The sequence below is a fragment of the Diabrotica virgifera genome, chromosome 7 (assembly GCF_917563875.1).
Source record: "Diabrotica virgifera virgifera chromosome 7, PGI_DIABVI_V3a".
NCBI lineage: Eukaryota > Metazoa > Arthropoda > Insecta > Coleoptera > Chrysomelidae > Diabrotica > Diabrotica virgifera.
In genome coordinates, this window is record NC_065449.1 from 249,409,193 (window position 1) to 249,434,552 (window position 25,360).

General features: G+C 32.6%; 2 protein-coding genes across 4 annotated transcripts in view; one reads left to right on the forward strand and one right to left on the reverse strand.

The window, feature by feature from the left end:
* LOC114325267 (high mobility group protein 20A-like) overlaps window positions 1-9,871 on the forward strand; it is an 18,963-nt gene extending 9,092 nt beyond the window's left edge. Inside the window, exon 6 of the mRNA XM_028273278.2 lies at window positions 1,913-9,871. Within this exon, the coding sequence (XP_028129079.2) occupies window positions 1,913-2,166 (254 nt within the window). The 3' untranslated portion in view covers window positions 2,167-9,871. The remainder of the gene's footprint in view (window positions 1-1,912) is intronic.
* The window catches only part of LOC114325269 (5'-3' exonuclease PLD3-like), a 112,050-nt gene continuing 93,394 nt past the window's right edge, over window positions 6,705-25,360 (reverse strand). For all 3 annotated transcript variants that reach the window (XM_050656630.1, XM_050656629.1, XM_050656631.1), the window contains 2 exons: window positions 23,277-23,384; window positions 6,705-20,818 (listed from right to left, as the gene is read on the reverse strand). In XM_050656630.1, the coding sequence (XP_050512587.1) occupies window positions 20,528-20,818; window positions 23,277-23,384 (399 nt within the window). In that variant the 3' untranslated portion in view covers window positions 6,705-20,527. The remainder of the gene's footprint in view (window positions 20,819-23,276; window positions 23,385-25,360) is intronic.

Here is a 25,360-nt window from a genome sequence, read left to right on the forward strand (position 1 = left end):
ATAGGAATTTTTAGTAGGTGTATTTTGTTATTTATAATTATGATTCCAAAAATTACACTAGTATAAAATAGTACTTTTTATAATAGCACGGTTGTTTAAAATAGTATATATAATTTTAAGTATATAAACTTTTAATTATTTATTAAAACAGTTAAAAAAAAGATACGCAACAGCCGGGTTCCAACTCGAGACCTCTCAACCTGCAGTCTAATGCCACTGAGCCACCATCAAGTTTTATGTAGATATCGATTTATTAACGTACTTTAAAATATCATTGCATTAGTTACATTTTTAAAATAGTTTGAAATTTAAAAAAATCGATTTATCCATACAGTGTGATTGGTTAGTGGGGTAAAGCTCCGTAGATCCGTTATAGTAATAGATATTAATAAAAGTTAATAACAAAAATTGTAGCCAACTTTGATTATAGATTGATAATCAGTAATCGTAAATTGTCAGTTTTTAGAGAATTCAGTCATGGCTTACTTAAAATTTGGAAAGATTTAGACCCGTAATTATTCATAATTTTGCTCTGAAAAATGAAAATATCTCGAAAACTAATAAATTTACACATAGGGAATGTAGGTATATAAAAATTAAAGTATGTTAATGGTACTTTTTGATTATTTAAAATACAGGGTGTTCTATTTAAAATTACTGATAAAATAATTTACTTGAACTTTGACTCACCCTGTATTCAATATAAAGAAAATTAGCAATATCAATCATTTACGAAAATTTTGACAATAAGTAAAACAATATGACGTCAATAAACCATTGCCCTTGTGCTTACTTTTATTTATACAGGGAGTTAAACTTGTTATGATTTTCATATAAAATTGGTTATAACTTTGTAAATAGCCTGTATAACGTACCAAACCTTTAAATTTTTTTAATGGAAAAGTTATGAAGAGTTCGAGTATAAAATAAAATACAGGGTGTACTATTTAAAAAAAAACATAAATTTGGTCTGCCATTATGTTATCGACCACCCTGTAACATTCTAACTAATTTTTTAATGTGAAGCTCAAAGTTCGCTACAATTTTTGATATTAAGTTTTATCGCTATACATTACTATAACGGATCTACGAAGCTTTACCCCAATAATTAATCACCCTGTATAATAGCAGTTAAATATTGCATTGTTAGTTAGTTCTGAGCTTTTCTGAACATTTCAGGTGCCTAGGTAGCCTAGAACTATTTTTAAAATGGATTACAAAATTTGCGGAGTCCGTGACACCAACCAAGCCAAGTATATAAAAAGGTTTTAGGTCTGGATCCCGCGTATGAAAAAAAAGTTGATTAATAGCAAGCTGAAAATTTGTTAACAGCTTAAGGGTGTCTAGTCGGACAAACTTTGATATATGGTAACACTGGAACAGGGGAAGTTTTAATTGTGGAACAGGTTAAAAATTTGGAACGGCCAGACCACGAAAACGGCACATGTATTTTGTCCGACAGAACAGACTTAAACTCTCCGAACAGAGATTAAACTCTCATGCAAAAATCAGACTGCTATTTATCACCAGATGGGCGTTTTAATAAGTGGAACATGTAGAATATTTCAAATGACAGGAATTATGACAGGTGATAAATAGCAGTCTGATTTTTGCATGAGAGTTTAATCTCTATTCGGAGAGTTTAAGTCTATTCTGTCGGACAAAATAAATGTGCCGTTTTCGTGCTCTGACCGTTCCAAATTTTTAACCTGTTCCACAATTAAAACTGCCCCTGTTCCAGTGTTCCCATATATCAAAGTTTATCCGACTAGACACCCTTAAGTTATTAACAAATTTTCAGCTTGCTATTAATCAACTTTTTTTTCATACGCGGGATCCAGACCTATTTTAAAATGAAAGTTTTTATGTACACTTTGACTGTCAAATTGACATCTTTTTTTTATTTTTTCAGAACGAGAAAAAGAAATAAAAACCCTCAAAAATCGACAGCAAGAATTTATGTCCCAACAACAAGCACTATGCAACCAGCTCCATCTGTTGAACGAAAGACACAAAAAACTTCAAAGAGACCTGCTGCTACTGAAGGAAAAGGAGAAGGAGACCGAAAGCAAAGTTATGAATCTTTGGCAGGTGCCTAGTTGGTTTATTATCAACAACGTCAGTAGCTCGGATTCAGTAACTGATTGCAATGAAAGTACCGAATGATTTAAGGGTGCATTTAATTTAAATTATTTTTCTACTTGGACTGAATTGATATTCGGTCGGAATTGTTTTTACAAGTCAAAAATCTGGTATGTGTCAAAATCATAGCAGATTGTGCATTTTAAAATAAAAATAATGGTAAAAGTCACTGCTAGATGAAGGCTGAATTTGTTCACTTTCACTGGTTTCAAAAGACATCAATAGATATTTACATGGGTGGAAGAGAAACATCCTTACATCACGTATTATTTAAAATTACAACTGTTCAGTATGATGTGATAATTTTCGGTTAACATCACCAGCACTAAAGTATATTCACTTCAAAGAAATGCAGCTTGCAGTGGCGTAATCAGGGGAGGTTTTGGAGGTTATACCCCCCATTGTGATGTACTTTGAGCTCTATACGCTTAACACCCCCTTAATTCCATACCCCCCAGAGACCCTCCAGTAGTTGTAACTTCCCCTTAGGATCATCCTGGTTACGCCGTTGGTAACTTGTCAACACAAGAAATGCGCGATCAATTCATTCTAATTCTCTAGAGTCTAGAGGTGCTGAAGAAGTATATTCTTGTTATATACAGTATACAGTGATGAGCGCGCTAATAACCGGCGAAATAACGAAAAAGATGGAAAACATATTAAGTTGTGAGATAAAAAGATGAAACTAGTAGAGGTGAGAAATTTAGCGATAGAAACCTATAAATTTACATTATATTTATTGTTTCCCACCTTAAGACGTATCAGAGGAGTATGTCAACTAAAATTGTCACTGTCAAAGTGGCAGTTGTTAAACTCGTCCGATACTTCTAAAGGTGGGAAACAATAAATAGAATGTAAATCTATTGGTTTTTATCGCTAAATATCCAAACTCTACTAGTTTCATTTCTTTTTATCTCACAACTTAGGTAGGTACTCATAAGTAGCGACAATCAACACCTCTATTCACCTGTTCAGTGTTCTGTGCATGTACGTGTTGACTAGCTACATTTTTTTTTCAATGGAATATACTTTAGTGATTGAAATCTTCTTAGGCATCAGTTATTACAGTGATGAGTGCGCTAATAACGGACAAAATAACGCAAAGGACGGAAACCATATTAAGTTGTGAGATAAAAAGAGATGAAACTAGTAGAGGTGGGAAATTTATCGATAGAAACCTATACATTTACATTATATTGATTGTTTCCTAACTTTAGACGTATCGGACGAGTTTGGCAACTACCACTGTGACACTGACAGTTTTAGTTGACACTCTCCTCTGATACTTCTAAAGGTGGGAAACAATCAATATAATGTAAATTTATAGGTTTCTATTGCTAAATTTCCCACGTCTACTAGTTTTAACTCTTTTTATCTCACAATTGAATATTTTTTCCAACTTTGCGATATTTTGTAGGATATTAGCTCGCTCATGACTGTATACTGTGGTAAAGGCATGGAATAATGTGGTTACTAGGCAAAAGAACAGTTGAATGAGAGATTTTGTGCTGGCTGGATTGGATAATATACATAGTTTCAAAAGTTATGCATCACCAAAGTTTAAAGAAAGTTAAGTTATAAATCACGTTTTCACAAATTTTACCAGAACAATTTTTTCAAATGTTTACACCTTGGCAACCAGATCAATTAAATGGGCATTTAAATAAAATAAAAAACCAAATAAGGTGTATTTTATAGGAAAAAGCCTATTAAATATGTGATAAAGATTTATAAAGGTATAAAAATCGTGAATACTAGGTATGACGCATAACTTTTGAAACTATGTGTACCTATATTTTAAGAGAAATCGCCATATTGAATGTAGTTGGGTATGGTAGATTTCTTTTGTTAAGACACTAGGGATGTTCTTCTATTTCAATAGCTTCTCGAAGTCTGCAGTTGCAAAAAATAAAACGGGAACTTTTAGTTTTGGAATTTTGGTCTCTTCCGTAGAGTTCCATGGACTAAATGTTTAAATGGAGTTTTTTCTAAACTTATTTGACAGGGGAGAAAAGATTATAGGGAGCAATAAATCTCAATCGAATTAACATCCATAAAATATCAAATTAACTTTAAAATCGTGTCTATTCTTGTATTTTAAACAGATTTGAGGTGTTCATGTATCGAGTGTTGCATTTTTTTGATAATTTAAAAAAGATTTATACTATATACGGGTTTTCTTAATCAATCTTTATAGGTAGGTCGACCACAAGTCTTCATTTTGAAGTCTTTTGATGACTCGGGATGTTATTCGACTTCAATAGCTTTTCCAAGTATCCCCAGTTTTAGAAAATGAATGGTACTTTTACAATCTGAACCCCCAAGAGAATTGTGTTGATTAAATTTTTGTCTGAATCACTGTGGTTGTCTGACGAGAGGAAGACTGAAAGGATTTTGTGTTTGAAACTTCCTGATCATTCAGAAGTCTTCATTTTGTATGGATTTGGATGAAATCAACCGTGTTATTGATATGCTTATCATGTTCTTCGATTTTAATGACTTCTCGAAATATCTGTGGTTTTGAATACAGGAACAGAAGCTTTGAGATTAAGAATCTGGGTTTTTCTAGCGCATTTCATGTGTTAACATTAAAACGGTACCTGTTCTTGAAATTAAAGCAGACTTTACTTCGTTTACTGAACTACACTATCCAAGAATGTAACGCACCACCTTAAAAATGGGTAATTTTTTATGTCTCGAATTTTCTAAACCTGCCGTCCGATTTAAGTGATTTTTTTAATATGTTTGTGGCGACACGCTTTAATTACTATTTTTGCTAATTTTATTTTTTAATAACTTTTCTCAAAACGAAATAATATGGCTCATATAAAATTCACATTTAATATACAAACCAGATGCTAAGAAGGGCCGCTAAGTTTTACGAAACGAAATGTATCCCTAACCATATGTTTTTGGTGTGTTCAGTGTAACAAACTGAATTCCCCATAAATTAATTACCTTATCAGACCTTATGTCAATAACGCACTTTGGAAATGCATTCGAAGACGTTTCGTAAAACTACAGAAAGGTTCTGAGCTTTTAAAACGCCAGATGTAGTAATTGATTGCCTTTTCTAGCCATATTGTAAAACCGCAAACATGATGATAATAGTGTTGTGGTCTCTGCAGTATCGTCATGACAGGCACGCAGTTCAGACGCACCCTCGCTGCCCTCAAACAATAAACAACCCTCTTACGAGATGAATAAGAACGCCTTTTAACCAAAAATAAAATAAATATTACTGTTCGTTGTTTACACTTATTTTAATTGATTCCGTCAACACACCCACCATCGGAAAATGTTATAGCCATATTCTTTAACAATATCGCTGTAATAATATTGTTGCTAGACAGGTAAATTGTTATTGTATACCGGGTGTACCTGTGTTTTTTTCTCAAAGTTCACAAAATGCTCTGTTCTTTGATTCAATCGCTTATGTTGAATAATAAAAAAGTTATGTACTTTAACAACTAGCCATGTTTTTCATTAATACAGGGTGTGCGACACCTGTAGTAAAAAAACAATAGCAATAAATAATTGTCAGCGTAGTAAAAAAAACAAATAATAAAAAAATATATTAAAAATATAATAAAAAACACCCTGTATATAATAAGAAACACCCTGTATTGATGAAGAACAAGGCTAGTTGTTAAAAGTACCTAACTTTTTTATTATCCAACATAAGCGAAGGAATCAAAAAACAGAATGTTAAGCAAACCTGACGCTATAGTTGGGTTTTAATTTTAGTATTTTATAAATGCTAGATTATTCCACAGGGTGTGGTGAACTTCGAGAAAAAAACAGTTTGATTGGTACACCCAGTATACAATGACAATTTACCTGTCTAGCAACAATTTTATTACAGCGATATTGTTAAAGAATAAGGCTATAACATATTAAAAAATTACTTAAATCGGACAACAGGTTTAGGAAATTCGGGACATCAAAAATGACCCATTTTAAGGGGGTGCGTTAATTTCTTGGAGTAGTGTATTTGTCTTTTTTTTACTGAACTATTATCTTGTTTTAAGTCCATTTTGAAGGGACTACCAGTTGTACTATCAAGTTGTATTAACTACTAAATGATTGTGTGAATCACTGTGATTGCATGGCGAGCAGAAGACTGACAGGAAGAGAGCATTTTGTCTTTGAAACTTCATTTTGAACGGATTTGGGTGTAGTCATCCATTTTTTTGATATACGTATCATGTTATTCGATTTTAACGACTTCTCGAAATCTGTGGTTCTGAGTAAACGAACGGTGGCTTTGAGATTAAGAATTTGGGATTTTTCTAGTACATTTCATGTCTTAAACCAAAACAGTACCTGTTATTGAAATTAAAGCAGACTTTTCTTCGTTTACTGAACTGTTTATCTTTTGTAAGTCCATTTTGAATGGGCTACCAGTTGTATTATAGAGTATGATCAAAATGTAAAAAAAATCATGTATTTATGTACGTTATACAGTGATTTGTATAAATATATATTATAGTGTACATATATAACAATCTTCCATTATATTTTAATGATTTTGTTGTTTGTTTTATAAATAAAACACTAAATTTACTGAAATTATTTTTATTTATTATCGTTTGAACATTTCTTCGTTTTTACAAAGGCCTTAAAATTACCAACTCTTGTGCAAATACATTGCAAACTATTAAAAAAAAACAAAAGGGACGTTTCTGGAATCTGTTTCTGTTTTAAATTTGCATTTACTTCTCAATAATATAGTCTATCTTCAGTTCAACAGACTTTTTGCAACGTTTCAACGATATTTGGACATTGAAAGAAGAAGCAGACATAGCTATAGTAAATGTACAGTCAAGATGCAGTAGAAATAAATAAACCAATATACGTTAAATGCTACTAAGAGTAAATACGTTAATGCACTCCCGAATCATAATTTTGAAATCATGATTTGGGATTTACAATGTATTGTTATGCTCTACTTTATCTATTTATTTAGATTGATTAGCAAATTCTTAATTTAATTGATTATTCAATTATTTTATTCACTGCCTATGTAAAAACAAAACTAAATTCAAATTAAATTTTCCAATCAATTTTATTCTCAGGGCTAATTTTGTATTTGGTACAATACCTGTGATCTGTGGCTTCTAGTATTTCTAGTTGCTTACTTCTTCCAGGGTGGAAACAGGGAAATTGAAAACACTCAAAATCATATAAATGTAATCTATTGTTTTTATCAAATAAGCCGTGTACATATGATTCAAAAAATACTAAAATTTAACTTTGTTGCAACAATTTCTAACTTATCTGATATCTGATAACTCTGATATCTCCTTGTTTTGACAAAAAAAAAAGAATGTGTGTGTACTTTGTACGCACGTAAGAAGTTATACTTCTATTATATGATTTAAACGAAATTAATATACTTATTATTTATATTTTGTTTAAATATTAAACTAATTTATACTTACTACTTCTCAAACATTTTTATTAGAACAGTGCCAAAAATTAAAATAATAAAAGAATAAAACACACACAAACACATTAAACAAGCCACAAATGATGTCTGAACATTAATTGTCGAAAATTTTTTTAACTAAATACGTATTTTCTGAAAATACAATTATATAATAAATATACTTACAATCATAAAATGTATTAAAAAAAACAAAAAAGAAAGTTTCTGTTGGGACTCGAACCAGCGCTGATAAGAGCGGGGTATTGGAATTCATTCGCCTTCTCCGCTTAGCCACGGACACTATGTGTCATTATTTACGAAGATCGACTAACTAAACGGATTAAACTTGTGATATTTTGATATGTATTTTGAAAATTGATCAAATTATTTTAATTTTGAATTGAAATGATTTAGAATTGAAAAAATACAACAAAACATAGAGTAAAAAAAAACAATATATTAGGTGAATATTGATAGAAATTTTGATGGTAATCAAATTATATAAATAAAAGTATTACATACTATGTATTTTGGCAGATCAAATAGGTAGGTTTATACCCATGATACATTAACAATTATTACGTACCTGTTGCTTTTAAAAACTATATAAAAGTCACTACAATATTATAAACTTTTTTGTTTCTGTCCTCACGACAATAAAACTAATATATTATACATTTGTTTACCTTTACCTCCAAACCACAGCTGCCATATCGGATAATTTTTGACATGTCATTTGAACATCCAATCAGAACAAAGTTATAATGCGCATGCGCCGGGCTGATAGGTTTTAACATATAAAAGAAATCACCCTCTATCGCCGGTAAAGAAGTATAACTTCAAAAATTATTTAATTAATTTATTATTTACTCCTACTAAATTTAATGAATTTTACTTTTCTTCTTTTGAATTGATTTCTCAAATTTGAGATGACTAACTGCGTTAAAAAAATGTTCAATTAACAAATGAACAAATATGGTTTTGATATACACAAATTTTCTCCATTCCGACAAATGATTTCACTAACCTTTTTGTTTCTTCACTTCCTCGTTTTCTGGATTGCGCCGTCCTTGATTCTCCTAACACGTACTCTCTGGATGTTGCGAGAAAGTCCCTCACGTCAAAACTGCTTTCAAGAAAAACACACAGGACTTGCTCGAATTCTATTATTCAGTTTTCCTTGCTCGATATCTTGTGCACCAAAGGATAATAATCAGCTACTCGTTCTAGACAAAACAAAGGAATCTCCCTCGGACCAGGAAAATTAACTCTTCAACCGGTCGACAATTTGGTTTCAACTTGATTCTGCTCGCAAAGGCTGATCACACCACTCTACACTGATTACACACTTTTAAAAACTCGACTGCCTTCTATCGATGTTCCTTACACAGTACCCCTTATTTCTCTCTCAAATCCAGACTCCAACATTCATTATCCCTACTCCCGATATTTTCCATCCAATCAACAACAACCTCTCTCAAACCATTTATTTCTTGAGAAACCAAATATTCTTCCACATAACTTTTCCAATTTGTCAAATTTCAAGAAATATAATTAGTTCTTTTCTACTTTCTACTTTTACATCTAAAAAAAATACAATTTGTTTACCAAATTAAAAACCTTCCCGGAAAGATCTTAAAAACGTCATTGTTCCCGTCAACGCTCTGTCCACTTTCTAATCACCGAATTGTTTGTTAATGTCCCGTCCATTTCGTCGAATCATTATCACTAATCGTTTTCATTTTTCCGAAACACTTGTTTAATAGCAAAATTAAATTCTATACAATTTTGGTCATATACAGGGTGATGAAAAACTATGGTCTTATGGTCTATTGATATAAATTTAATTTTTTTGAATTTCTTTAAAAAAAACAATTCTAACAATACTGTTATATAATTTTATGGAAAGAATTCAGAAAATTAATTTTATGTCTAAGACCACGAGATCGTAGTTTCATCGCCTTGTATATGGCTAAAATTTGTAAATAATATATTTTTAGTCGTAAGCAGTGTTTCGTGGAAAGTGAAAAAGATCAGTGATTAAGATTCTACGAGCGGACTTAACAATTCAAGAACAATAGAACTAAATTACGATCGGTTTTAGAAAGTGGATGTATTTGCGTTTGACGTGAACAATAGAACAATTCTAAATGCTTCCTAGAAAGTAAAGACGGTAATAAACAAAACTGTTTAGTTTTAGAATATAGGGTTTTTTCTAGCATGTAAGACAAAAATTAATTTTGGTATCTCCTGGAATTCTACAAGATGGAAAATTTGTATACAACACTATTTATTGTTTTTAAGAAAAGAAAGTAGGGATGTAATGTGTAGAGAGAATGCTTGTGATTGGCGAGAAGACTGATGGAGGAGAGTAGAGTGTTCGAGTCTGAGATGGATGAAGGAAAAATATTTACTGTGTAATTAAGATCTAAAGAGAGCAGTCCAGTTCAGAAAGTAGTAATTATGTGTGAAGTGGTTAATTTGGTGGCCGTATAAGCAGATTTCTGTTGAGACGAATTCGTGATCGAGTCGAGAAGTAAAATCTCGTGTCCGAATAGATTCCAGTTTCTGTCTGGAAGGAGTAGCCGGTTTTTATCAATTTTGCACAAGATATCGAGCTGAGAAAAAAAATCTTGGAAGTATAAAGATTGATATTGTTTGTATCGAGTCAGAGATTTAATTGAGGAGAGAATTCGAGCGAGTGCTGTTTTTGTTTGTGAAACAGTTTGAAGGAGAAGGACAGTCGCAGCATCCGAAGGAGCACGTGTGGGGGAACCGAGGACAACACAATCCATGATAAGAAGTATAGAAGATAAAAAAGATTAGTCAGATTATTTGTAAAATGGAGTGAGTTGTTTTATATTACATACCATATTTGTTTTAATTTAATAATTTTACAGGATAATTCATTCATTCATAAATTCATAGAAGATATAAGTAATCTATTTAAAAAGGTGAACATTAAAATTTGTTTTATTTTTATAATAATAAGAACAGTCTACCGAATCTTTTAAAGGAAAATTTGTTAAAAAGAGGAGATAGTAGAAAAAGATTAATTTATTAGATCAGAAATTTTTACAACAAAATTGAGTTTTAGCATACATTTGGAATCGTATATTTATGGTATAGCATATAAATAAATAATATTTGTAGAATTTACATGATTTTGAGTACATTTATTTTCCTTGTTTTGTCCTGGATGAAGTGAGCAACGAGAAATACTAGAAGCCACAAACTAAAGGTAATACTTTAAAATCAATTAGCCCTGAGAATAAATTTTATTGGAAAGTTTTATTAAATTTTGGTTTTGTTTCCATGAATAGTAATTAAAATAATTAATTAATTAATCGAATTAATAAGATGCTGATCAATCTCTTAACCCTCCGTTAGTCGCTAGGATAAACGGAGCATCAAGAGTCGCTACGGTGTCAGAGACCGACAATTAAAAAAAATAGTTATTGCTATAAAATTCAAACAAAATATTTTATATTGTATATAAGAATGACTGAAAAATATTTTTGAAAATGTTTTATTGAAAAACAATAGATATAAAATGAAAAACCCTAGTATAACAATATACATATTGTTATTTGTAATATAAAAATATTCGCTAGGAACCATTTCCCACAATTGCAAAACGTTTTTGTTCGGCTTCAAAGGACATCTCTAAATAAGATTTGACCAAAACTTACCGATAAAATGCAATAATAAGATGCTAAATCTTTACCTGAACTGCAAGTTACGCCAATAATCACATCGAAATAACCACATCGTTAGTCGCTACGGAGTCTTGCACCGAAAATAGCTATAAAACTCGCACAACTGTACCCAAGTAGGTAAGAATGTATACTAACACGAGGTTAGTTGATAGGAAGAGGTACAGAAAGTGGCGATAGAAAAAACCAGTTATGTTGTAAATCCCGAATAAATAATTCTGTCGTCGGTGTGTGACACCGATAGCGACTAACGGAGGGTTAACAGAGAGAAAATAAAGAGCATAATCATACATTGTAAATTACGATTCAGGAGTGCTCCTAGTAGCATTTAACGTGTCTTAGTTTGTTTATTTCTACTGCATCTTGATTGTAAATTTAGTATAGAGAAGAAATTAAAACGACAAAATATCCTGAAAGGAAGAATGTGACAAAAGTCATAACGGATCTTGAAAAGCTACAAAAATAAACATGGAACAGAACTTTTTGTTTTTGGTAATTCAAAATCAAGGCACTTAAATATATATCACATTAGGACTACACAAAGGCCCCAAAGTATGGTTCGTACAGTATAAATACCATTGCACGTCATCCGGGGACGTAACATGATACTAACACAAAATGTTTAAGTCGCCGGGGTCTGTTTCTTTTTAGAATCGTTTAGCCAAGTTCACTGGAATTACAGCCACTATATATTTTATTATAAACGCGTAGAAATAATATTTGAATATTTCTATTAATGTAAACGTAAATAAATACATCATATCTCGTCTCATTTAATTTGTATAAGTGAATTATAAAGCATCTTTATGAAACACACTTGTCCGGATCACACTTTAACTGCAATCGAACGAAGGTGACATTTTGGCATAAATTGGTAACACTTATTTGACAGTTGCGGTGTTGACACTTTAGATTTGTTTTTATTATTTACTATATATCTTTGTTTTATTAGATAATTATGTGCAGCGGTGTTTATATTGTACCAAGCATACAAACAAATTAAATAATTTACAGTGTCAAAGCATTTACATTAAGGCACACATATAAAAAACTTACAATTCGTGTTATTTACACACTACCTATATCAAATACATATATAAATATATCCTATCAAAATATACAAAATAGTTATTTTCAAGTGACCTGCACTATGAACATATGACGTGTTGGTGCATCATGAAGGTGTCACGAAGATATTTTGTTAATGGAATCTGAAATCAACAATAAATCATTCAAGAACGAGCTCCCTTTCACCCATAACTACAGTAGGTACCAACAATTTACCTAAAAAATTACTGACAACAGGTGACGTATTCCAAAGTGTGACGTCACAATGTATTTTTTGAGGTTATGTCAAAGTTTGGGCGCGTCTACGAACCATAAGGCATTTTTTGTTGGCAAACTAAAATGATTTTTCGAAATTATTTCCTAATTCTTACAATAAATAAACTCAAAAATAGCTGAAAATGCACTGCTTTTCAAATATTATGCCTTTTCGGTTGGTATTTGAATCCAGACGTGATCATAACCTCCAAATTAGACTTCATGACGTCACCGCAAATATGTCATATTACAAGTTTTCGTCAAAACGTAACGTCATCAAACGTCTAAACGAACTACATACCACACCAAAAAATATATTAGGGAATCTATTTTTGAAGGGAACTCTTTTCCCCTCAAACAATTAATTTTCTCGGAACTACGAACGATTTTCCGAAATATTTTCGTAATTTTTAATACGACTAAACCCCAAAATACCACAAATATTTGTTGATATATTAGTCGATTTAATCGTTGCATCTATAATCACGTTGTAGCGAAATATACAAAACAATATACAGTGCGCTAATTGAAGGATTAGGTATGCAGTGTCAGGAGGCTGATCTATTCCACCAACAACGTAGCATTTAGCACTATATACCATATTCCCAATTGAAAAATTAATGCACTGTATATAATAGAATAGAAGATTTAAGATAAAATTAAAGAAGATAAAAGATTTTAAAGTGCACTGGCGATATCACAATCTAATTTAATCATGAGCAAAGTAATATGTTAATTGATCGAATTGAGTAGTTTGTATAACAATTCTCTAAAAATTACCTACAATAACGTAAAAATTACATCCTTAAGTAGAATTAGGTACACAATATACCTATATATCACTATTTTTTTTATATTCCGACAATTTTCCACGTTTAATTAATAAAAGATGATATAGTACACGAATTTTTCTCTCAAGTACAGCCTTATATTCTGATATCCCAAAAGTCAATAGCCAGAAATATTTAACGGTTTTGATTCAGAAGACATAAAGTGGTGAACCAACGCAATCATCGATATAGAATATCTTTGTTTATACAAAAATCTGTAAAATAAATAGCTAACTTTCCGTACCGCCCCAGTATTGCTATCATTTGAATTGTTTGATTCATTAGCATTAAAATTAAATTATGAATTCCAAATAACTGTTTATAAAATTGTATCCCACCTCTAACCTATACTTCTTTTTAGGACACGATGTTGCCATTTTAAGAGAGAAAAATTCTTGTACCGTATATTTATCAAACAACATTAACTGAAGCATTATAAACCATGTAAAAATGAAAAAGGATTATCAAAAATTACAAAGTAACAGTTTGCAGGTCTCCTATTATTATTATTTACACGTAATCTATATAAAACTAAAATAAATCCCCTATGATGATTGTTACGAATATTGCTTGCACAGAGTGATAGTCTGTTAGGATCATTCCATCGACTCCGCAGAACTGGTTCACTGGGAAGTTTCGCAATTGGTGATTCGCTTCAGCGGAGTCATAGTCTCAAGAACCATTGCAGAAAACGTAGTTAAATTTAGTAGTTCAATTATATACTGAAGTTTGAATGTGTATTAATCGACCATTATAGATTTGAATCACTTAAATAAAATAACTTAAATAACACAGGCCGGCAAACATGAGACTCACACAAAACAGAGTATGTGTACTTTTCCAAAGGTTTTTGGCGCGCTTGTTACGTTTTAAAAATTCAATCATCTATATATTATTTTTATTAATAAAATTATTCCACTCTTTCATATCGTTTCCCACATTTCTCCTATTGTCTTAAATAAATAATCGAATAGATAGCAGACTTTGAATTTGGCAAGAGTTGTCATGGATACGTTACGGTACGTCCGTCACCTTGACAGTCGTCGAATTCTAAAATTGAGGTGCTACCCACATAACAATGATGTTCGTATCATGTTCTAAGCATATACTACCAACATTCGTCGGAGTATATTCTTTTTAGTGTATGCGTAGTACAAGCATAGCAAGTACCTTAAAAAACATTCTAAATTTCATGTTCTTTGCATATACTTTAAAGTATATTCTCGTACCGAATATACTGAGTACACTCGTGTACGTAGTAACTCGGAATATTCGTAAAAGTTTATTCTTAGAATATACTTTTATCGAATATGCTTAGCACATACTTATAAGTACATTCTTAACACATACTTATAAGTAGATACTTTTAAAATATCTTAAAAATAATATGTATGTATAGGAAGTATAATATTAGCCTTATAGATTATCAACTTCGTTATATTTTAGAATAATTAATAAAATTTTTGTATGTAGGTGTAGGTAGTATTGGACGAATTTCATTTGAAAATTGTTGTATGGTAAAAAAGTTTAAACATTAATTGTATTAACGTTTATTATTAAAAATTCGTTTTCATAATTGAAATAACTTTACCATTTCGCGTTTATCACGAGTATTTTTACATCGTTGGAATTTGAATTTAGATACATTCAATTCAATACGGGAGGCTGTGATACGGGCCATTCCAGAACCAAAGCATGTCAAAACCCACAACCAAAGGCTTTGGTGTTGCCAACCATCGAGTAAGCTTTTTCCGTCAACCTTAAAAATTCCCACTTTATAAAAAAATTCCCTCCAGTTTACAAAATCTGAGAAGATATGTTTAATTATTTTCAAATATTTTGATTTTTTTTTAATATTCTACAATTTCGACTGGAACAAAAATTCCCTTTTGAGTTAACTTTTCCCTTTATCACCTTTTATGTTGAAAATTCCCGCAAAAAGTGAAATTTCCCTCCGTTTGGCAACACTCACCGGTGCACCGATGTTGTTATTCCACTTCCACAATACATATCCCCTAACCCCGTCTTGTCTTATTCTGACCATTTCTTACCTGAATGGATCAGGGTAGGAAACAACGGTAAAATATGAAATCGAAAATATGTATCTATCTATGCAGTGTGGCAGTGTTAAGGATGAAGACGAATGATAATAAAGTACTAGGACTAAAGAACATACATAATCTCTTTTGTTTGCGGTGCTTCAAAATAGGTATAATCTATTTTGGTAACTCAATATTATTTAATAAATACATATAAGTAAGTACATATAAGTATATAAATTTTAGTTACTCATACATAGTTTAGTTTAGCTAAATATTATAATATAATAGTTTATATAGATAACTAAAATTTATAAATATGTACTTACATTTAGTAAGTTTAGTTTAGCTATAATAGTTTATATAGATAACTAAAAATTATAAATATGTACTTACTTTTTAAGTAATATTGCAGAATATAGGTACTAACTACATTCTCATTGAACCCAAGATGAGATTAGGTGATGCTGAAAACATACTTCTGAGCAATATAGCACTTGATAGCACTTTCTTAGAATATCCTTAGAAATATATTCTTCTAATACAAAGATGTGCAGTAGTACGTTCTAAGTATATAAATAGAAGGTTTATAGCACGTCCTTGGAATGTTCTAAAAAGTATATTCTTAGTATATACTGAAAAGAAGTGCGGTAGTACATTCTAAGTATATACATAGAACGTTTAAGTACTGCAATGTAGTATATACTCAGTATGTGCTCTGCACATTCGCAATGGTAATTACGCATATTCTTAGTATATACTTTTTCTGAAAAGTATGTTCTATGAATCTACTAAGAACATGAAATTGTTATGTGTGTACTTGCAACATTAGTTTTCAGGCAACTGATCTTGGATAAATCACCCTCATTGGGGATATCGGCCTGAACTTATGCTAATTGAACTTGGCATATTGTAGTGTTGTTGTAGGTACATTTTGTGTAGTTGTCAAGTTCACACCGTATGATATTTTCTAAGCACCATTCTAGATACGCCGTAACGATTCCTGAAACCATTCTGAAGGAAGAGAACATCAGGTATGTCTAATTCTAATTCGATTACTTAAACACTGCAATACGTGCATTTTTGATTTCCGAGCTTTTTATTTATTCGTTTCTCTGAGAGTTGTTATTGTTCTATTGCAGTTATTAGGCATTAAACCACAAAATAGATAGGGGTAGATAGTACCTAGTTATTGTTGGAAATACTCTGTGGGAAGTAGAAGAGTTTTTTGTGTATGTACCCCCTGGAAAACCCTTCTGGCCAAAGGTTAGTATAAGATCTTCTATTGTTTTCTTACTTATTGGTTGATATAGAATTTGAATCGTTGCTCTGACGTCATTTTGAAGAAATCTACATTAATTTAGTTTTCATCTTTTTTCTTATTTGACATTGCTACTAAAATAGAATTATTTCTCTGACGTCATTTTCAATCAGTTTTTGGTTTTTAATTTTGTTAATTTATTAGTTGCTGTAGTAGACGACGTCATTTTGACAGTTTAGGTTAACTTATTAGTTCTAGATTTAGTTTTATAAAACATGATGGTGTAAATACAAGGAGATATTCTAATACTATTTTTCTCTTTTAGGGTTTCCGTTTGCTTCCATTTACTTCCAATTTCTTCTTGCAATTTTTAGTTTCGTTGTGTTTGCAATTGTTTGATCACGTAGTTAATTCGTTACTGGTTATTCTTCTCATTGGAATTGGATACATCGTTGGATACCTCACTACAGAATTAAGGTAAGGATTTTTATTAATTTATTTTTTTATGCGTTTATGTTCATTAGCCTTTATTAATTTTAGTTTATTTGTGAGTAGTACCTAGTGCGTTTTCGGTTTGTTATACTGGTTTATGTTTTACAGCGGTTGCGCCTGAGGCTCAGGCATATTTACTTTTTCTAGGTCGGTTATGTTTGTTTGGTTGACATACTGTCCAATATCTACTTCTTCTCCAAACTTTCCCGCTTCAGGATTCTCTGTTCCTTCAATGGCACTGGCTTGCGATTCCTGCGAAACTGCAACGTTTTTTATTGCTTCAATAATAAATTCTTTACTTGGCCCCGCTTCAATTTCTATTTCTGGTTGTTTAGTTTTCTTAACAAAAAAATAATCCAAGGAGGGCTGGTTCTTTCGCTTGCTCATTTTTAGGGAACTATAGGTATATCCACAACCTGTTGATATAAAACTCCGTATAAACTTCCAATTAAAAAAAAAAATAACAACAACTTACAACACTAATCTAAGATGTGGCTCGTGGGTCGTGTAGGGTAGAATACGTAGGAATGAGTAGTTTTCCAGGTTTATGTGTTACACAAACGCAAAATTGCAAAGTATTTCACTCACTTACAGTTTATAATTCTACAATGTATTCATTAACACAATCCCTCCGCGATAATAGAATAAGGAAAATAGGTTATATATATTATAACCGAAAATAGTAACGATATTCTGCTCGACTCTGCTAACACGCGACTGTTGAGTAGTGTTGAGTGACTGAGTGTTGTCTGTTCTCTCCATAGAAATAATAATATGTTCAGTGTTCAGTGGTTCTCTCTTGGCCCGGGCCCGACTACCTGAGCTGTAACGCAACGAGCGATTACGTCGGTTACATAGGCGAAAGATGTAATGGTGAAACCAGTGGCGGGCTGTGGTCGCGTTATAGTTGACATTTTAAAATTTAAAAGACAATGTAATAAAAATTGGTTTTTAAGCGAATAAGATTGAATTTTTTATTGCTTCTATTAGAATGCTTCTTAGGGGGTACTGTCCCCCAGTACCCCCTTATCTACGCTGGTGGCCTGAGCTCACGCGACGCTTATAATTTTCGGTTAATTTTGAGGGCTGGAAGCCCTATTTGCTTTGTCGCAACTAGTTACTAGGTAGGTTATCGTTGTGGTTGTTCAATATTATTATATTTGTTCACTTTATTTTTTTTTGTTAATTATTGCGTATTTACGTACTAAATTTATTTATTTATTTTTAATAGATAATTTATACATGAGGTATCGCTTAATTTCATTTGTTCCATACAACACATGATTTGTACAGCAACGATTAGGTAGGTTTGGAGTTGCAGTCTGCTTTAGGCGTGGGCCAAATCTGCCTGGCGCCCAGTTAACATCTATATTAAGGTGGAAAAAGAAGTCTCAACGAACCCCCCCCCCCACTAGAGCATAGCGGGCTACGCCTTTGTTGTCATCCGATAGCCGGTGTAGCAACGTAGCGTCTGCGCACGAGCGGCGAGGCTTTGCACGCTGAATGTTAATCTGAGCTTCAAATTGGCTCTGGTTTCTTAAATAATATCCTAAAATAGTGCAAAATAGCGGTTTATGGCCATTTCTGAGGTTATGTCAAACCGTTAATTTTTTCTGTCCTAAAATAATACATGACCAAATTAGTTCCAAGTGATGTTATGAGAGTAGGTGGGCACGAAGAACATAAGGTTTTTAACTATCTATTTAGGACATGAAATTAGAATAGGAAAAGACAATCAAACTTGTGAGAACCAGCGTCGTATAGGCTTGGGATGAGCAGCATTTGACAAGATGCGACATATTCTAAAAGGAACGCTACGATTTGCTTGAAGAAAAAAGTGTACAACCAATGCATACTGCCGGTAATTACATACGGTTCCGAAACCACAACTTTAACTAAACATTCTGCAAATAAATTGAGAATAACCCAATGAAAAATCGAAGGAGCAATGTTAGGAAGAGAACAAGAAGATATATGGTACCAAAATAGGATAGTGAGAGAGAGGACTAAGTAACAGATATGATATGGAGACCTAGAGAAGATAAAAGACACCGAGGTAGACCACCAAAAAGATGGATGAATGACTTGAGAAAAACAGTGAGAAATTGGATACAGAAGGAACAAGATAGAGAACAATGGAAGAATATGAAGGAAACCTATAGTAAGAGGTTGAGGCATGATGGGGAGGATGAATGATGATGATAAAAATAATACGCATAACACCTTAAACTTAATTGATTTGAGTTGTCAGGTTGAGGTTCTTGTAATAAGGTTTTATGCGTTTGGGAGTTCTGCATTTAGCTTTTTTGTTATTTGATTAAACTATATAATTCCATGGTTTGTAGGTTTTTTTAAACCAAGAAACTATAAAATGCGATGTCTCAGCGAAAAAAGAAGATGTTTGAGTAAACTCAAAGTCATTTAAAAGAGAGAGACTTATGCTTTAATATGGCTATAACCATAGACATATAATACCTAGATATATAATATAATAACCATAGAAATATAATAATAACTGGAAGAACAGTTATACGCTCTGAGCTTCGCTGGTGTCGCTAACTAGTGGACTAATATTAAAACTTTCGCGGGAAATTTTTTAATTTGTTATTTAATTTTTATCGCGTAATTTTTACAACGCAAAAAAGTAAATAAATTGTAATCGATTTTTTAAAAGATTTTGCTAATTATTTTGACGTTCTATTGATGAAACATTAATTTCTTACTTCGGATACTTTCACAACTATCGTGTAGATGGCGCTAAGATTAATAGATTAATTTATAATTACATATTACGGAATATTAAAAAAACTTAAATTCAGTATTTAAAATGTAAGTATATTTAAGGTAAAAATATATACCACAGCTTTGACCAACTAATATTTTTTCTAATTAATGTTTTTAATTTCAATTTTAAATTAATCACATTTATGTCAAATTTCCAAGAAAGGAAAGGACTTGTCACTACTGGCGCTCATGAACTTTTAAATGTCCCCTCTACGTACGAGCTCACAGCGTATAGATTGCAGCGCGCAGTCCAGGTATGTCGATGGTTATAAAACTTTCTGGGAGAAAAATTATGTTACGATGATACATAACCTCAAAAATGCTATTTTTGCACTTTTAGGTTAGGACATCTCAAAAACCAGACCCAATTTGCCAAAAACCTTCTGAAAAGTATATTCTGATCTCTGGGTCCTAATATTAGTCAAATTTTTTCGGCCTGTGAAACATTGGGTCATAGTTGAGAATTTGGTGTCTTTTTACAAATCTCCATACGATTTTAAACTTATTCATTAATACCCGTCGTCGTATTCTGAAAAATTCATATAGTGCGCATACGGAGAATTCCAATCTCTTTCGAAAACGCCTTGCAGCTGACTTCGTATCGTTGTATGGCTGGTGTTTCGGTCGAAGACGGGATCGTGCAAGACGAACGACACACCCGCCGTGTCCGTGAAGTAGTCGCCGGACCAATTGGAGGTTCCGATGAACGCCGTATTGTCGGTGACCATGTACTTGTTGTGGTTGACACGTGCAAACGGGATCTTCTGCTGGTCTTTCGAGGCGGGAACGATAAAACGGCGCTGAAAACAACGTATAAGATTAATACAACAATTTTTTTAATATACATTAAAATGAAGGAGTCCAGACAGTTTCATGACTTGGTCATGTAGTGATGATGATCAAAAGGAAAATATGGGAGAGTGAAGTGGTAGCAAACAGACGACTGTATACATGACGATCGTCCGCAGATACATCTGAGAAAGTAGTTAGAAACCAGATAGACTACCCATATAGCACACAAGGTCCGATGTACGTCCATATAACGTACATTTAAAGTCCAAACGTCCATGGACCAAAACTGGACGTACTATGTACGTACATTACGGGACGTCCATTGGACGTTGGATTTCAACGTACATTGGACATCCATTTGTGGTCCATGGATATTTTACACAAAACGCGACTATTATATTAAGTCCCAATACAAACTAAATGAGAATATTCTTGACAACGTTGTCGCTCTTCGCGCTATCGGTCGTGAAAGGTAGTATTAGGCAGGTACTTTTAGGGGATTATCGCTGTTAATTGTTGTGGAATACTGAAGGATGGTTTATTTATGATAATTCACAGAATGGCAAACGCGCTTGTAATATACAACAACGGTACTGACTCTAAAAATAGTTTGGAACAGAAACAGAACAGAGATTAAACCTCTTTTAATGTGCATGCTTCCCAGGGCGTTATTATCTGAATCTCGTTTTTATGAAAATACCTAATATATCCTGTGATATATTTGTGTTTTCTGTTTATCGTGCAAGTGCAGTCGCGCATTAATGAAGTTCCTAGTTCCTATAATAAAGTTTATATTATAATGAAGTTATAGTAAAGAGAAATAAAAAGGTCTTTTGTGTAATATTTTTAAGTATAAGTTTAGTATTATAAGGAACTATTTCCTATAAAGGCTTTTTGCTATGTATTCACAAAATTATAGATACTAGATTTCTTTCTGAAAAGTGCCCTACAAATGTCCATAAGACGTAGGTACATTGAATGTACATAAGGTGTACACTGAAAGCTTCAATACAACGTACAATGTACGTTTGTAGCGGACGTTCTATGGACGTCCAATTTTGTGAACTCTGGACATTCGTTGGACGTCCATCGGATGTCCATTGTACCTTAGCGGGACGTCCATTGGACGTTCCAATGTACACAGATGTACGTCCATTGGATGTCCATAAAACGTACTTGTGCTATCTGGGTACAAGCCGTGAAACCATATTCCGGAGAAGACGTTGCCTCAGATCACAACCCACTTATCGCCAGAAGTACACTCACACTTAACAACATTAAAAGGCATAAAAGAATTCCTACAATAGATACAAGCAACTTTAATGAACTCAACATAAAATAATGCCTCTAACACGAATTAAATAAGAATCGTAGCAAACTGAACCTAGACACCAATGATCTTGACGAGCACTGGGATTAACTAAAATATTGTCTACTGGAGCCGTGTAAAGAAATACTAAAAAACTTTAACATCAAAATGAAAGCTACTGTTGTAATTTGTCATCATCATTCTCTTTGCCTTATCCCTATGCGGGGTCGGCCCTAATTGCATTTCTCAACACAATTCTATCTTGGGTCATATCAATTTTAATCCCTTTACCAACATGTCCTGCCTTATCGTCTTCCCCCAGGTCTTCTTTGGTCTTCCTCTCCTACTCCTTCCAGGAATCTGCACTTCAACTATTCTTCGTATTGGGTGATTAACGTCTCGATGTTTTAATATGACCAAACCATCTTAACCTATGCTCTCTCATTTTGGCATCACACCTAGGCTTCCCCTAATATACTCATTTCTAATTTTATCCTTCTTTGTCACTCCACTCATCCATCTAAGCATTCTCATTTCCGCCACATGCATTCGTTGTTCCTCTTTCTTTTTCATTGCCCAATATTCAGTTCCGTACATCATAGCCGGTCTTATGGCTGTTTTATAGAATTTTCCGTTCAACTTCATTAGAATATACATATCTCTCACAATCTTTACATATATTCGCCAGGGACTCCTTTCTTATTGAGTGTTCCTTATTGAGTAATTTGTATCAATAGTTAATTAAAAATTAAATTAAAAATCCAAATGAATTACAATAGTTATTCACAACGAACGTTTTAGGACTTATCAGTACATCTTTAGTGAACTTTGAAGTACTTGTGTTAATAATCGCAAAAATGAAACAGTGGTTGGGTTTAAATTGAAGACTATATATTTAAAAGTATTAAATTAAACGACATAAAGTCGGTGAAAATGGATATAACTATCCGGGAACAGTATGTGTCCCTACTCTAAATAGCAATTACATCTGTATTTGTATTGGTCTGCAATGACCTGCCAACTCATGTAGACCAAGACATGATATATTTATAGAGCATTATAAATGCATGTTAAATCATTTAATTCGGAATTTATAGTAATAAATAAGTATATTTTTTTTCAAGCATAACTCTACACAGATAAATAAATCTACTTACCACTTCAATGCTAACACCGCGATAAGCGTTGTTGATATTTGCCAATGATTTTAAGAAATTATCTTCAGCAGGTCTGGAATGGTTCCACCAGCTTATCAATAACCTCACCTGAAAAAACGACCAATTGTTATCCTAATACGTTATTCCAGTTTATCATTAACATTTGCCATTAGTAAGTAAAAAATTAGACAGATTTACAGACGGTGCTGCTAAAAAGATATGTATTTACGGTTGTCTTCCACCTTTTTTATTCGTTTTCCTTTGCATCGTGTTTCAAAGTCTACAAGTCAAAGTCTCTTGTACTACCAAAAGATACAAAGAGAGAGAGAGAGAGAGAGAGAGAGAGAGAGACTACAGTGCGCTATGTCTATCTTATAATTGGAGTGAAGGTCTTTCTTACAACTGGAGCTGTTTCCTGCATCCATTCAAAAACATATTTCAAGTTTCTGTATCCGATAATACCAAAAAAGCTGAAACGTGTACAGACAAGGCGAAAACGGCGGATTCGTTGGAAAAAATATTCCCATGAGATTTGTTTGCATAATCACATTCGTGAGACACCCCAGAATAAGGTTCAAGAAGTCGCCCACGCGAAAAGTGGTCCAAATTTTTTTTAACATTTTTTTTTAACCAAAGTGCATAAAACAATATTTTCGGCCCAGACAATTTTTTTTTTAGATTTTTAGAGCCATTTCGGACAAAATAGGTCTCTTGTAACTTTTCTCTAAAGTTGACCGTGTTCGAGTTATAAACAATTTAAAATTTGAAAAACGCGAAAATGGCCATTTTTAAGACATTAATAACTCGGTTAAAAATGATTATTATAAAAGTCAGAAAGTGACTAAATCAAATTTAAAGCCCCCCCTTCATAATCCTGAAGAAATTTGTGTCATTAATTTATTAATAAGCTGTTATTTTTAATTATTAATAATGAGTGGTAAGATCGTATTGACGCGGCTGTATTGGACTGCCTGAATGGCATCTCTTTCGCACTCATCATGGACGGCCGCCGAATACGTGCATATTGATTTTAGCAATTTGATTAAAAAAAATTGTTAAAAAAATTTGGACCACTTTTCACGTGGGCGACTTCTTGAATCTTATTCTGGAATGTCTCACGAATGTGATTATGCAAAAAAATCTCATGGGAATATTTTCTCCAAAGAACCCGCCGTTTTCGCCTTGTCTAGTAGATATAATAGAAAGTAAACTTAAGTATATTTTATTGTAGGATTACCATTTTTATGCACTTTTTTATTCGGTTTTTGCATTTCAAGGTAGCCAATTGTAATAACACGGCTTGTGAAGCAAACTTTCCAATGGCTTTGTCTTATCGAATATCGATCTATCTATCTATTAGCCTTGCGACATCCAATATTGGACATAGGCCTCCCCCTCGCTCCTCCATCTTTCTCTATCCTGAGCCATGTGCCTCCATTTTGAGCCTGCTTGGTGTTTTAGGTCATCTACCCATCTCATCTGTGGTCTTCCTCTCTTTCATTTATATGTCCATGGTCTCCACTCTGTAATAATTTTATTCCATCTTTCTTCTTTTTGTCTAATTGTATGACCGGCGAATTTCCATTTTAGTTTAGCTGTTTGACGAGTAGCATCTTTAACTTTTGTGATATTTCTTACCCAGGAATTCCTTTTTCTATCTGACAGTCTTACGTTGATCATTTGTCTTTCCATTGCTCTTTGTGTTTTCGCAATTCTGTCCATATTCGCTTTTGTGAACGTCCATGTTTCAGTGGCGTGCTGGCCATATAAATGAATCGGTGCAATCACCGAGAGGCCGCGGCCTCTTAAGGCCGGTCAAATAGGTTTTTTTCACAAAAAATTTTAGATGTTACAAAAAAATATTTTTTTAATTTCTAATCGAATGTTAATTTTGCTAATAATATTAATAAAACATTTCAAAAAATTTAAATTTTTTTTAATTGTAAAATAGGATTTAAGTAAATGAATAAGACTCTATATACCTACATAAATAGTTTGCTACAGATAATATTTATTTTCATACATACAAGCATACAAGTATATTTTTTATAATTTTCCAATTTCCATCAAACATGTATATACTC